The sequence below is a fragment of the Danio rerio genome, chromosome 16 (genome assembly GCF_049306965.1).
Source record: "Danio rerio strain Tuebingen ecotype United States chromosome 16, GRCz12tu, whole genome shotgun sequence".
NCBI lineage: Eukaryota > Metazoa > Chordata > Actinopteri > Cypriniformes > Danionidae > Danio > Danio rerio.
Genome location: NC_133191.1, coordinates 13,392,885 through 13,406,781, shown reverse-complemented (window position 1 = coordinate 13,406,781; position 13,897 = coordinate 13,392,885). Strand labels below are relative to the sequence as shown.

At 33.2% G+C, this 13,897-nt stretch overlaps 1 protein-coding gene across 2 annotated transcripts in view; it reads left to right on the top strand.

The window, feature by feature from the left end:
• prkcg (protein kinase C, gamma) overlaps positions 1-13,897 on the top strand; it is a 101,444-nt gene that overhangs the window by 73,549 nt on the left and 13,998 nt on the right. Inside the window, exons 10-14 of one of the 2 annotated variants that reach the window (XM_073925933.1) lie at positions 3,108-3,281; positions 7,920-8,011; positions 8,829-8,891; positions 11,854-11,992; positions 12,153-12,348. In XM_073925933.1, coding sequence (XP_073782034.1) covers positions 3,108-3,281; positions 7,920-8,011; positions 8,829-8,891; positions 11,854-11,992; positions 12,153-12,206 — 522 coding nt within the window. In that variant the 3' untranslated portion in view covers positions 12,207-12,348. Of the gene's footprint in view, positions 1-3,107; positions 3,282-7,919; positions 8,012-8,828; positions 8,892-11,853; positions 11,993-12,152; positions 12,349-13,897 lie in introns of those variants that run through there. The other variant, XM_001921680.7, reaches the window with a different exon arrangement.

The window sequence follows — 13,897 nt, the reverse complement described above, 5'->3', positions numbered from 1 at the left end:
TTTTGTAAACAATATAAAATTGTTACGTTTTGTTGTCTTTTGATGTGACAATTTATTGGAAAAACTATAAAATTTAAAAAAAAATTTAAATATAAAATTTTATTCAAAGAGAGTTGTTTTTCTCTTTTATAGTACAATTGTACTGTATTTACGGTACAATTCAGTAAAAAGTAAAATAAAATGTAAAAACTGTGAAAGAATTAACTGGTTACTGACCACAAGTAATGCGAATAACTGCACTATAAATAAACAACGTTACTAACTGTGATGCGTTTTTTTTCATCAGTTTTTTCATTGTTGAGGTGAAAAGCAAGAATGTTTATTTATCGTGCAACTTATGCCCAGGAAAAAGAGTCTCTCTGTGTCTGTGACTAGTAATTCTAATCTAATGAAGCACCTCACGTCACATGCTGCCACAAAATTAGTGGCTTCGCAGGTGATAATATGAGCTCTAACACCAAAGGAGAAGACAAAGCTACCACGTCAAAGCAAAAACACTACCTGACAAAAGTTTTGACACCTATCCAAGACTTCTAGTTGATCACTTGGTTTCAGAAGTGACTAATAGGAAAGCCAAAGGCCTCTGGATTATGCTTATTTTACCAAAATAAAATATGATCATGTCTGGTGACAGGGCTGGATAATTTTGGAGCATCTTGACCTTCTTTGCTTTCAGGAACTTTGATGTGGAGGCTGAAGAATGAAAAGGAGTGCTATCCTGCTGAAGAATTTGCCCTCTCCTGTGGTTTTTAATGTAATGGGTGGCACAAATGTCTTGATACCTCTGGCTGTTGATGTTGCCATCCACTCTGCAGATCTCTCTTACGCCCCCATACTGAATGAAACCCTAAACCATGATTTTTTTCTTTCACAAACTTAACTGATTTCTATGAGAATCTTGGGAATAAAAGAGAAAAGATGAATAGGTCTTCTGCAGTAATTGTGATAATTGGGATGCAATCTTCCTTCCTGCCACTTTTCCAAATGATCAACTAAAAGTCAAATTATTATTTGTTGATCTTACAACTGGGATTGATGAAAAGACTTTTGTCAGGTGTAAGATGTAAATTTTTTCCCACCGCAAACACTTATTACTCAGACAGAATTTAACATAAAAATATCTAGATAGTTGAGGACATGCTGCCGTTGTCTTTCACATTGTGCTAAAACAACATTAAAATATTGTAGATTAGTGTACAATGTTTTATATTTTTTAGGGATGTCCAGATCCGAACACATGATCAGAAATCTAGCCCAATCTCTCAGTTTGAGACTCGATCAGAATCGAACTTTACCTCTCAATCAGGTCTCGAGTGTAAACAGCCATACGCAGAAAGCGCAAGTTTGTCTGCAGTCTGGAGGTTTTATAAAGTTGATGAAGACAACATTGCCATAACAAACTGTGAGATATGTAAACTTGGAAATGTCTGCCAGGTATTTTTAGTTGAGCTGCTATTTGTTTTTATATTAGTTTTTTTTATAAATATATTTACTGTTGCAAAAAAGTCCAAAAGTAAAGAATTTATGCAATTTATTACTTGATTGTTCAAGCTACTGTACCTGACAGAAGTGTTAACAGAGTCGTTGAATGTTAAAAAAGGGTGAATTAAAGAAAAAAATAAGGAACATCCTGGATCTATTTTTTTCACTCTTCTTTATTCCTTTTTTATGTATTTTGAAAGTATCGGATCAGGCTTTGGTATCGGTAGATACTCTAAATCAAGGATCACCAAACTTGTTCCTTGAGGTCCGGTGTCTTCAGATTTGAGCTCCAATCAAACACACCTGAACAAGCTAATCAAGGTCTCATTAGGTATACTTGAAACACCCAGGCAAGTGTGTTGAGGCAAGTTGGAGCTAAACCCACACCGGACCTCCAGGAACGAGATTGGTGACCCCTGCTCTAAATCAAATTACTTGGAGTCGGACTTGTTGGCAACAAAAAAGCTGACTGAGACATACTTAATATTTATTTTATAGTCATTTGACAAATAAGTTTTTTTTTAAAGTAACGCATCAGTTACTGTAGTAATTACTAGTTACTTTTATAATTAAGTAACACAGTCACTTGGTTACTATTTGTGAGAAGTAACTATAACTAGTTAGTCTTTTAAAGGAAATTGCCCAACACTGCTGACCACTTACATTTTCTTAAACATCATGCTTAAAACTGCATAAATATAACTTTAACTGGTTAGTGACCTCTTATATTTTCTCAAACTTCACGCTTAAAACTACATAAATATAATTGCAGTGCTCAGCATATATGAGTACACGCCTCACAAATCTATCTTTTAAATTCATATTTTTAATAGAAAGCTATACGATATTATATTTGTGCATGTACATTAGATTAGTCAGTACTGAAGCCAAATCTGGAGCTTATCCAACAAAATAACTTGCAATAATGGTGAAATTACGATACATAATATTTTAAAAGTAAAAAACAAAAAAAGCAAAATAAGCAAAAATATGTAAAAAAAAAAATTTTCAATCTTTGTAGGTTGTCCCTTTTCTGCAATATTTTGTTTGAATTTAATTGTATTATCTCTTCATTTCTAAATATGTATGATAAGTAAAATATTATTTTAATAAATATATCTGTTTAATAAATAAAACTATCTTCAATTATATATATATAAATATATATATAAAGTTGAAGTAAGTTATTAATAATCTTCTTTTCAAGTGTTCAATCTTTATTAATCTGGGGTCACCACAGCAGAATGGACCGCGAACTTACCAGCAATTGTTTTATGCAACGAACGCCCTTCCAGCTGCAACCCATCTCTGCAAAACACTTAACTAGGTTAATTTGGTTAACTAGGCAGAACAGGGTAATTAGGCAAGTTATTATATAACAATGGTTTGTTCTGTAGACTCTCAAAATAAAAATATCGCTTAAAGGGGCTAATAATATTGACCTTAAAATGGTTTTGTTACATGTTCTCTTGTGCATGTAAAACTCACATTGAATGATGTTTCCTGCTCTGGTCTTGTGTTTGCCCAATTGATTCACTGCTGGTGGAATGTGAGCTAAAGATGATGAACTCTTAATTATTCATGTTCAAGAGGTGTTAACACAAGGTTTCCTTGTCATCCGGCAGGTCCTGTTGGCAGAAGAGAAGGGCAGCGAGCGCTTGTTTGCCATAAAGATGTTAAAGAAAGACGTGCTGTTTCAGGACGAGGACACAGAGAGCGCCATGGTGGAGAGAAGAGTGCTGGCCCTCTCGGGACGACCTCACTTCCTGACCTCGCTCTACTGCGCCTTTCAGACCGAGGTCTGTACCATCACTGGTGTGTGTGTGTGTGTGTGTGTGTGTAAGCCTGTGTGAATGCTTCATCATTAAAGAGAGTGGGAGCCTGGGTTTATACATGCATATGCACATTTGTAAACTATGAAATATAAATGGGCTGAAATGTCATTCGTCCCTTAGTGATAGAACAGATGCGGTCTTCACCTTCAGGGGGATTTTTAAATCACTTTTTTTGGCTTTGCACAGCTGGAACATGAGTACTGACATTTGTTGGTCCTTCATGTCCACATGTGGCCTCCCAGGGCAGATTCTGGCTGTTTTAGAAGATGGAATACAGTAGTTTTTCTGTTTATGTTATCTGGTTGTATAATATAGTGACACCTAGTGGTGTGAATGCATCAACATCTCCATCACAGCTTTCAGGTACTGGTGCCATTTTGCAGCTGAAAGTGTTTACAAGGTGTTTACTAGTGAATAGATTAGATTCTAGCTTAATGTTGATTTTATATGTACACATATATATAACACTAATTTATTTGGAGAGCTTTGGCTTCAATAACCAAGGTTTTAATATGGTAAAAGTGTAGTAAGCATTATTTTTCATTTTAATTACTACGTTCTATCTACTACACTAATGGTTAATGTGTTGTTACCAGTGTTTAGCTAATTACCATAGTTGTTTTGGTTTTATTTGTTGGCTAGAAGCAGGCTAGTGATGCTGATTCTTACAAGCTAGCTGTAAATGTTCATGGAATCAGTATAAATCTTCTGATATATTCTTTTTAGAAACAGAAAATGTATATGAAATGTTTAATATGGTTATTAAACTGGAGTTTAAGATTTTAAGACAATAAGAATTTGACAGAGATGCTAAGTAGCAACCCACACATTTTTTCATGGATATTGTTTAGGAGAAAAGTAAGTAGTAATCAGGTTGATTAATTCTATAAATAATGACTAAAAATGCTAAATTAATCTGAAAGTATAAGCAAAAGTTATTCAGTGTAGCTAGCAGAAATATAGACAACTTATGTCTAATCACCCGCTAAATAAGTTATACATTAAAATTAATAAAGTATTTTTATGACAAATTATTTGTTGGTGTGAGATTTAGGTTGATAATCACTGATATTAGTTACTTACCAAGAAATGTTGTTTATATAAAAATAATAATGAGCAGAATGACTGTGTTCTAATCTTGGCTTAATAAAATAATAAACACCTGATGTTAAATTCCTTGCCACATGACGAACGTAAATCATTTGAAATATTTATCAAACGTTGTACTCGCTTCTTGACATGTAAAATGCTTTTAGCAAACTAAATTGTTTAAAAAAAAAAAACCCTCATCAGATGAGATTAATGAGTATGTCAGCTATGGACTAAAGCTGTTTAATCATAGTAAAAATGAGAGCATCATGGTTGCTGTTCTTCTTTTGCCTCATTAAATGCTTGTTTACATTGGCCTAGATAGGGATCGAAATGTAAAATTAATTTGCCCTGAACTGAACAAGGCAGTTAGCGGTTTTGAGAGGCACGAGGAATGGCAAGAACAGATTGTTGGTACGATTTTGACTAACAGTGTTTGTAAAACGTCAGCTTGAATAATGAATGAGCAAAATAACGGAAGCTTCTGACATGCAAGTCAACCTGGAACAACTTGTGCAATAAAAAACGAATCCGTTGATCATTTTGCCATTTCGTTTCGCCTGGAAAAATTATTTGTCTAGCTAATGAATCTGGAGGGCCTTTTTTTTTTTTTTGCAGTTTTAGTTGCCTCATTTTGCTTTAGAAAAATGACTTTTGCAGTGCTAATAGTCTGACCTCTTTCAGCAGTCGCGTATTGCAAAGTGGCAATCAGCCTAATGAAATACACTGGCAGCTGCAGTGCTAAAAGAGAGAAAAAGAGAAGAGTTTTTTGTGTGTGCGTGCTTGTTTATGTGGTTTACGAGGACATGACAGTGTATAATGACATGGGTGTGACCTAATTGTACTCTGTTGGTGGTTTATGAGTACATGTCTTGTGTCCTTGTAATTCATACCTCTTTAAAATCATACTTGGTCACACTTTATTTTGATGGTTCATTTGTTGAGTTTAAGTTACATTGCATCTACGTACATGTCAACCAATTCTTATTAGATTTTTAGTAGACTGTTAGGTTGGGGTTATTGTAAGTTGACATGTACTGTACTTGCAAAGTTTCTTATAGTCAGTTAAATGTCTGTTTAGCAGCAGTATCAACAGATATTAAGCAGTCTACTAAAAAGGACCATCAAAATAAAGTGTTACCTCATACTTAATTGGGTCTTTTGACATCCAAATTCTGTGAAGGGGTTTAATAGTAGGGTATAACATGCCTTATGTCTATGGAAAGTTCTTTTAAGCCATATGTGTGTCCTTGTGTCCTCATAATTCAAAACACTTTAAAATCAAACTTAACAGTCTTTTGACATACAAATTCTCTGAAGGAGTTTAGTGGCAGGGTAAAAAAAATTCATCATGTCTATAGGGAGTCCTTGTAAACCTAATGTCTGTCCTTGTATCCTCATAATCCAAAACACTTGTAAATTATTATTAACAGTCTTTTGGCATTCAAATTCTCTGATAGGGTTTACTAGTAGGGCATAAAATGCATTGTGTCTATGAAAAGTCCTTGTAAACCACACCTGTGTCTTCATAATTTAAAACACTTTAAAATGATACTTAATTTAGTCTTTTGACATTCAAAATTTAGTGGTATGATATAAAATGCATTGTCTAGAGTCCTTGAAACCATGTGTGCTATTGTGCCCCCATAATACAAAACACTTTAAAATCATACTTAACGGGGTCTTTTGACATTCATATAAAATGCATTATGTCTATGAAGAGTCCTTATAAACTATATATACAAGTATTTGTGTGTGTCTGGATTTAATGGTTGAATTACTCTCGTTAAATGGCTTGAGTTTTTTCCTCCCTGTTTGAATTTGTAACAAACACTCAATATGACTGTGCTTGATAATGACCTGTTTGCGTATTTAAACTGCGCTTCATTGTCAAACACACGAAATGGAGCTCAGCGATCAGTTGCCCAGTGGAAAAGTACAGCATCCCACTGTTCAGAAGATCAGGTCCTGCAGACAGCAGATGCTGTAGTCTGATGCCTCGGAAGATAAAGTGGGCTGTTATCTTGCCTTGGCTGTAGGTGACAGAAACTGAAGCAACAGAGAAAACTTGGTGGTCTCAGCTAACAAGACAGTTTACATAATTTATCCAACTGGGCGTGAAGTACAACTGCTATTTTGCGGAATTTGTGCCTGAAAATGAATGCATTTGTAAAAAATGATTTGCTTTAATCAACACAATCTGACTGGCACAGTTGCTTAGTGGTTAGAACTGTCGCCTCACAGCAAGAAGGTCACTGATTCAAGTCCCAGCTGGACCAGTTCCCCCTCAGTCCAAAGACATGTACTATAAGTGCATTGAATAAACTAAATTAACCATAGTGTATGATTGTGTAATTGAGTGTGTATGGGTGTTTCCTAGAACTGGGTTGTGGTTGAAAGCGCATCCGCTGCATAAAACATATGCTGGAATAGTTTGTGCTTCATTTTGCAGTGGCAGCCTCTAAAATAGGAAGCTGAAGGAAAATGATTAATTCAACAGAATCTCACGGCAATTCGTAACTTTTTGATTTGGTGGCTAATTCATATGAATTTTTTAAAATCTTATTTGTACAGTTTATTAGGATTTGCTTATCCCCCAATGACGGTGGGGTTGGGGTGCCATTCTTCCTTATTAAAATTATACATTTTCGTACTAATTAACTCTGAATTTGTACAAATTAGCCATTAAACAAACAAAGTGTAAAATACTTATGTTTTCTTGTGAGATCAGGGTGGCTTTAATGGAATACACAGGCACATTTCAGCCCCAAAAAATATAATAATAATAATAATGATAATGATAATAATAATAATAATAATAATAATAATAATAATAATAATAATAATGATAATAAAAATAATAATAACATTGTGAAATTATTTTAATTTATTATTTTATTATTTTAAATCAATTTAAATTATTATTTCATCAATTATTTTTTACATATTTTCTACATATCAGATTTTTTCAACATATGTTTATACATAAGAGTTGTAATAACTAATTTCTATTAACTAATCTAATTTCTAATGTTTGTTTTATGACAGCACGTATTATTTCTTAATATTACATACACAGTATTACACAATGCATAATATACTAGTATTCAACTTAAAGCATAACTTTGTTAATAAATTTAAAATTATATAGTCATACAAACTTAAATAAGACATAAACTTTAGTACAAACTAAATAAAGACAAAAGGCTTATTATGTCCCTACCAGTATTCCGGTTTCAATTAAAATGGAAGCTTTAATTATGACATTTTTATATGACTTATATTTTAATGTAAAAAAAAAAACAAAATATTTCTAAAAATATTTTTTTGCTATATTATTGGATCATACTAGAATTTATATTGATGAACTTGTCTCTTGTGTTGACTGATTGCTTATCTGCTGTGGCATTTTCTGTATCATTTACTTGCATTTCATGAGAACAAGTAAGTTGATTGATGATTAAGTTTTTATGCCTATTTAAGACTATGCTAATAATCAGTTTTGTGTTGTAGGATCGTCTGTATTACGTCATGGAGTATGTGAATGGCGGTGATCTTATGTTTCACATCCAAATCGTTGGCAAGTTTAAAGAACCACATGCAGCGTGAGTTTAGCAACTTTTTACATTAATCCTGTTTCATTTTTGTTATGTCTGTTGTATTTATTATCTTCTGACTCTAAATACAGTACACTTTATCATTTTGTTGGCTTATTTAAATTATGAAACATTTTTATTGTCTTGGATGAATGCAAATTAAAAGCTTCAAGAACTAATTTTAATCATAATTTCTATATAAATACTTAAAAGCTTAAAACTTTTGAATACAGTGTTGAGTTTCATCTTTTGGGTGATTTCTTTCATACTTCTACACTTTTTGCTTTGGATGAATGATGATAATAATATCTCCTCCAGGTTTTGTAGATGATTATTATCGGATTTTTAGAGTGACGCTTCAGGCTAGTTTATTAGAAGTTGCCGACTGTTTCCATTTTGAGTAAAGTTCCTCCCAAAATTTGCTCAGAGCATGATAGGACATCAAGATTGATAACCCATGAGTTTCGGTTGTTAGTTTTTCATTTTTTGATCATATTAGTTTTGTTTTGGTTTTTTATTAACGTTTTCTTTCCAACACGTTTATTACTTTGTGCATTTAAATCTGTGGCAATTATATTGAATCTCATTTTAATTATTTTTCTATTCAAAGTAGAATTCCGCATCTTGATTACTTATCCTTGAGAGAAATCAAGTCATTTAGCTAGATTCAAAAGCAACTTCCCATCAATCCAGATAGATTTTTCTCTCTTTTTGTGATTTCCTGCTGTTCTTCTGTCTCTAAATTCACCAGTTCAGCTCCATTCAGTAATTGTGCCCTGCAGTGAAGGGAGAATGTGTGTTTAATGAGTGATTTTGATGTCGGCAGGTTTTATGCTGCTGAGATTGCTGTAGGTCTGTTCTTCCTGCACAACAAAGGCATCATATACAGGTATATGGCACAAAAAATCTTCTTCACTGTAAAAAAGGGATTAATTACATTACTTATTTAAAAAAAATAAAAATAAAAAAGACTTCTGCCTTGAAGGGAAAGTTAACCCCAAAAGTAAAAATCACCTCATCATTTACTCAACATCATTTGGTTTTAAAACTTTATCAATTTTTATCTTCTGTTGAACGGAAAAGAAGATTTTTTTTTTTTTAAATGCTGGTTGTTTGCACCCATTGTTTTCCTAAATTTACTTTTGTTGCCAGCTACTAATATTCTTCAAATTATGAGTCACTGAATCCTTTTAAAAATGTTGTTACTGAAAACAAATTGTCACCTTAGAATTAGAAGGTAATGTCTGAGATTTTTGTCAAAATTGAGTTATCAACATATTCTTAATGAACTTATTTACATTAAAGGATTTTTTAAAGTTGTTTGCATTTTAAGACTTTTTATAAAAAAAAAAATTAAAATAAATGTTACACACATACTGTTTGCTTTATGGAATGCAAACACTTTGAGCTCTATTTTGACGATCCAGTCACAAAATCCAAAGTGCAAGGTACAAAAGCATTAAGGGCATGTCTGAATCCACTTTTACTATTTAAAAAATAATAATAATCTGCTTTGCGCCGTGATGCATGGTCTAACAGGGTTGAGCATATTCTCATAATGGGTTTAGGTATGTTTTGAGAATAAACCAGAGTCTCATCTCCCATTCCATTAAAGAGTCAGTTGTGTTGCTATTTACATGGCGGACTTAGTAAGTGGAAAAACTGAACGCTTCACTTGCAAGGAAACAATTAAACAGAGCATCTACAGCGCGAGAATGAGAGTTGAGCCTCATTCTTTACTTTCACTTTCACTCTGGTGGATAAGGAAATGTGTTGTACGCACAGACATCCATTAGCCTACATAATTAGTTTTGTTTGTTATGCAATTAAGATTAGTTTCAAAATAATTACAAAGTGTGGTCAAAAAACTGGGAAATAAAATTCCAAATACTTATGCTATACCCCATATGGTCTAAAACATTACAGGTGGGCAAATCTAAGCTTGTTTTTAATAAAAACAAATATAAATATGCATATAATAAACAATAATGCAAATAATAATAACATTATAGAAAAGCAAATTGTCATTAATAAACTGAAAAACCCTTCCGAGATGAAGAAGGCATGGAGGCAGTGGTTTTTATAGGTTAGAAAATATTAATTTTTGTAATATTTTCATTCTTTAATTATTTTTTATTTGTAAAGATATTTGCATATTGCTGTACATCCTGTGTGTATTAAGCAATTTTTAAGCAAGGCGCACAACTAACGCGCTTTGCACTGGATTTTAGACCTCCTCTTAGCTGGTCTATTGAACAGTCTATTCTAGTTCCTCAAAATAGCAATGTGCCAGCAATGCGCCTCAACACACCTCCTTTTTTAGATCAGAACGCCTATGGGCGCACAAATGAGCGCAAATGCATTTGCTATTTTAACAGCATTCTGCAAAATGACTCTTGCATCAAGCTGAAACTAGCAAACAATAATTGCATCGTGCCTTGCGCCGCATTGCGCCTGGTGTATGACCTATTGAAGCTCAATATCTCTAAATCATTAAAAATACAAATAGATCCTAATAATTCCAAGATGACAAATTAAGTACACAGCTTCAAGTGTAGTAACTAGAAACTGATAAGTTGGCTTAAATTGTTTGTATAATTATGCATATAATTTACTTTTTTACTTGTGAATTTTATGGCATTAGGTTTAATCACTTTTTTTTTAAATAAAGTCAACTAAATGCTTTAAAAGCAATAGATTCACTCAACCTTTTTTAAGTAAAGTGAAGTAACTAAAAGCAACAGGCTTATTCACTGTTTTTAAAGTAAATATTCCCAAAATCTACGTTTGCTTGTTTGTTCAAACTGCTTGTATAAAATGAGCTGAAAGAACACAATGTTTTGTGTTTTAGTGGGTATAACTTAATTATTTAATCTTTAATCTGCTTAAATTTGTTAAAACTAACAAGTTAAAATAATTCCTTCATGTTGTCCCAACACAAATTGATTGTGTGGAACCTTGGCATTTTCTTAACAACAGATTTACACAGTTTTTAAAGTAAAATCTTTTTTTTTTTTTTAAGCAAAGGGGTTATTTACCTTCTTAGGTAAATTTAACTAATAATTTTAAAAGCAATGAGTTTACTCGCCTTTTTAAAGTAAAGTCAACTAATCAGGATAAAAGACAACAGGTTTACTTACCTTTTCAAAGTAAAGTCAATTAATTGCTTTAAAAGCAATAGGTTTATTCAACTTTTTATGTAGTCAACAAATTGATTTAAAAGCATCGAAATTACTCATTGCTTTTTTAAGTTAACTAATCGCTTTAAAAACAACAGGTTTACTCTCCTTTAGTAAAGTCAACTAAGCATTTTAAAAGCAATGTGTTTACTCGCCTTTTTAAATTAAAGTCAACAAATTGATTTAAAAGCAATGAGTTTTCCCCTTTTTAAGGCAAAGTCAACTTTTTTAAGCAAAGTCAATGGGTTTACTTACCTTTTCAAAGTAAAGTCAGTTAATCGATTTAAAAGCAATGGGTTGACTTGCCTTTTTAAAGTAAAGTTAACTAATTGATTTAAAAGCAATGAGTTCACTCAATCTTTTTTTAAAGAAAAGTCAACTAATTGATTCAAAAACAACAGGCTTACTTACCTTTTTAAAGTAAATGAAACTGCTTTAAAAACAATAGGTTTACTCATCTATTCAAAGTAGTCTATTGATCGCTTTAAAAGTAATGAGTTTGCTCACCTTTTTTAACTAATCAGTTTAAAAGCAATGCGTTTACTAATTCTTTTTTAAAGTAAAGTCAGTTAATCAATTTACAAGCAACAGATTTACTCAACTTTTTTAAGTCAACTAATCACTTTATGCTGTGGTCATTTCATGCTTTCTATTTCCCTCTCTAATCTGCAGAGATCTGAAACTGGACAATGTCTTACTGGACAGCGAAGGACACATAAAGATAGCAGATTTCGGGATGTGTAGGGAAGGCATGATGGAAGGAGACACCACCCGGACCTTCTGTGGCACACCTGATTACATCGCGCCAGAGGTTTCCTGTTCTCTGTCTTCACCTTCTCCTGCTGTCTGATTCATCTTCTTTTCCTCATGACCTTGGCTCTGTGTTTACATTAACCCTCAGCGAATGTGCGCAGTCAGCACATGTCTGCTTGTATGTGCATCTGCGTGTCTTTGTGTGTGATTTCATTTAGGTCCACCGCGGTGTTTCACTACACGCCGACATGATGGACATCCCACTCGAGTGATGTATGTGCTAAATGGTCAGTGTTTGTGATTTGCTGTGTGATGGAAAGGCGTTAAGTGTGAATGTGGGTCTACTGAAGCCCGGTATGCGTCAGTACTGTATTAACCCAGCAGATAAACTGGCTCACATTGATCACATTATGTAAAAAAGAAAAAGAAAAAGCCATTGATCTTTGTGTCCCTGTCATTTTGAAAAGATGCAATATGTGTCCCTGCAGGCAAGGAAATTAATCTCTCTTTCTCATGCTGTGACACACACACACATACACACACACACATACACACACACACACACACACACACACACACACTCGTGGCTGACACAGAGACACTGGCATATTTATTGTGTAATTATCTTTAATATGATTTTCATGAGCTTATCTGCACATTGAGAGGCCTGTAATAGCATTCATCTGACTCAGTAAGAGGTATATTTGTAATTTATATGATTTTAAGATTATAACATTATTAAATGATGAAGCATTTCAAATGCAGAATTCAAATCAGGCTCTGTTTCAGCTGGAATGTGAGTTGAAGTTATTCAACAGTATTCCACAGGATGTTGAATTGGAATGATAGGAAATATAGTTGGAATTGCAATTGAAAGAAATTAAATTTCACACAACAGGATTTATTAAATTAAATATACAAAGGCAAAACTACCTTTTTTACTTTGGGACTTTTGATTGCTTGAGTATCTTCAGGGTCTTAAAACGTCTTAAATCTACTGAAAAATTGTTCTATGGACTTTTTTCTTAGAATGAAAAATAACCCATTGTGCTTTGCCTGTATGCGCATGGAGGATGCTTTGAATTTCCGGTCGGCAGCTGATGCATGTAAAGAGTTACATATGGACAGCTTTGAAATGATAGTTTTAACTTATTTTACTTGCTTACTTTGAACAAATACTGCTGTCGATCAGCGCCACTTCCTGAACGGATAAATTTAAAAAATGCAATCTAATGGGATAGAAAAAAACGGCTGCAAGGTATTTTTCCCTCGTTGTCAGACAGCATCTTGTTCCGTTTAAATGGAGCCTTGTTAGCACAAAAGTCAACATTTTCTCTTTTTTTAAATATATAACCAACCCAAACCAATGCAATTCGCCAAAATGTGTGACACACACACATAGCCTGTACTGTCCCACTAACACACTGATTGAAAGAGCGGCACAATGTGAAAATAAAGGGACATTTTGAAATGACAGAAAAACCCTGGTAAACACTACACAATGCAAACTAACTAAATTGAACATAAACTGCTCCCGATTAGAATCAACATGCAAATCAGCCAGGGGCGCGTTTCCCTAACCACGACGTAAAGAATCAAACAGAATGATATAGTGACGAGTGTTTCCCAAAACCCTTTAGTTTCTCGGTCGCAGATCCATCATTTGAAGCACGTTATAACGTAAAATGTCCATAATGATGCTCTAAAAGACATGGAGTACCTACTTCTTTGTGAAGAACCACATAATTTTTTTGTGCAAATTATATGGTTTTTACACACACACACACGCATTATAAAATATCGCATATTAGTTTTGGTAAAAATATGCACTCGTTTTTTATATTAATTGAAATATATGGCACATATAGGACCAATATATGTTTCCTTTACAGATATTAATGAGAACATTACATATTCTATCCTAAAACATAAAATCACTTACAAAAGCTAACACATATTCAAA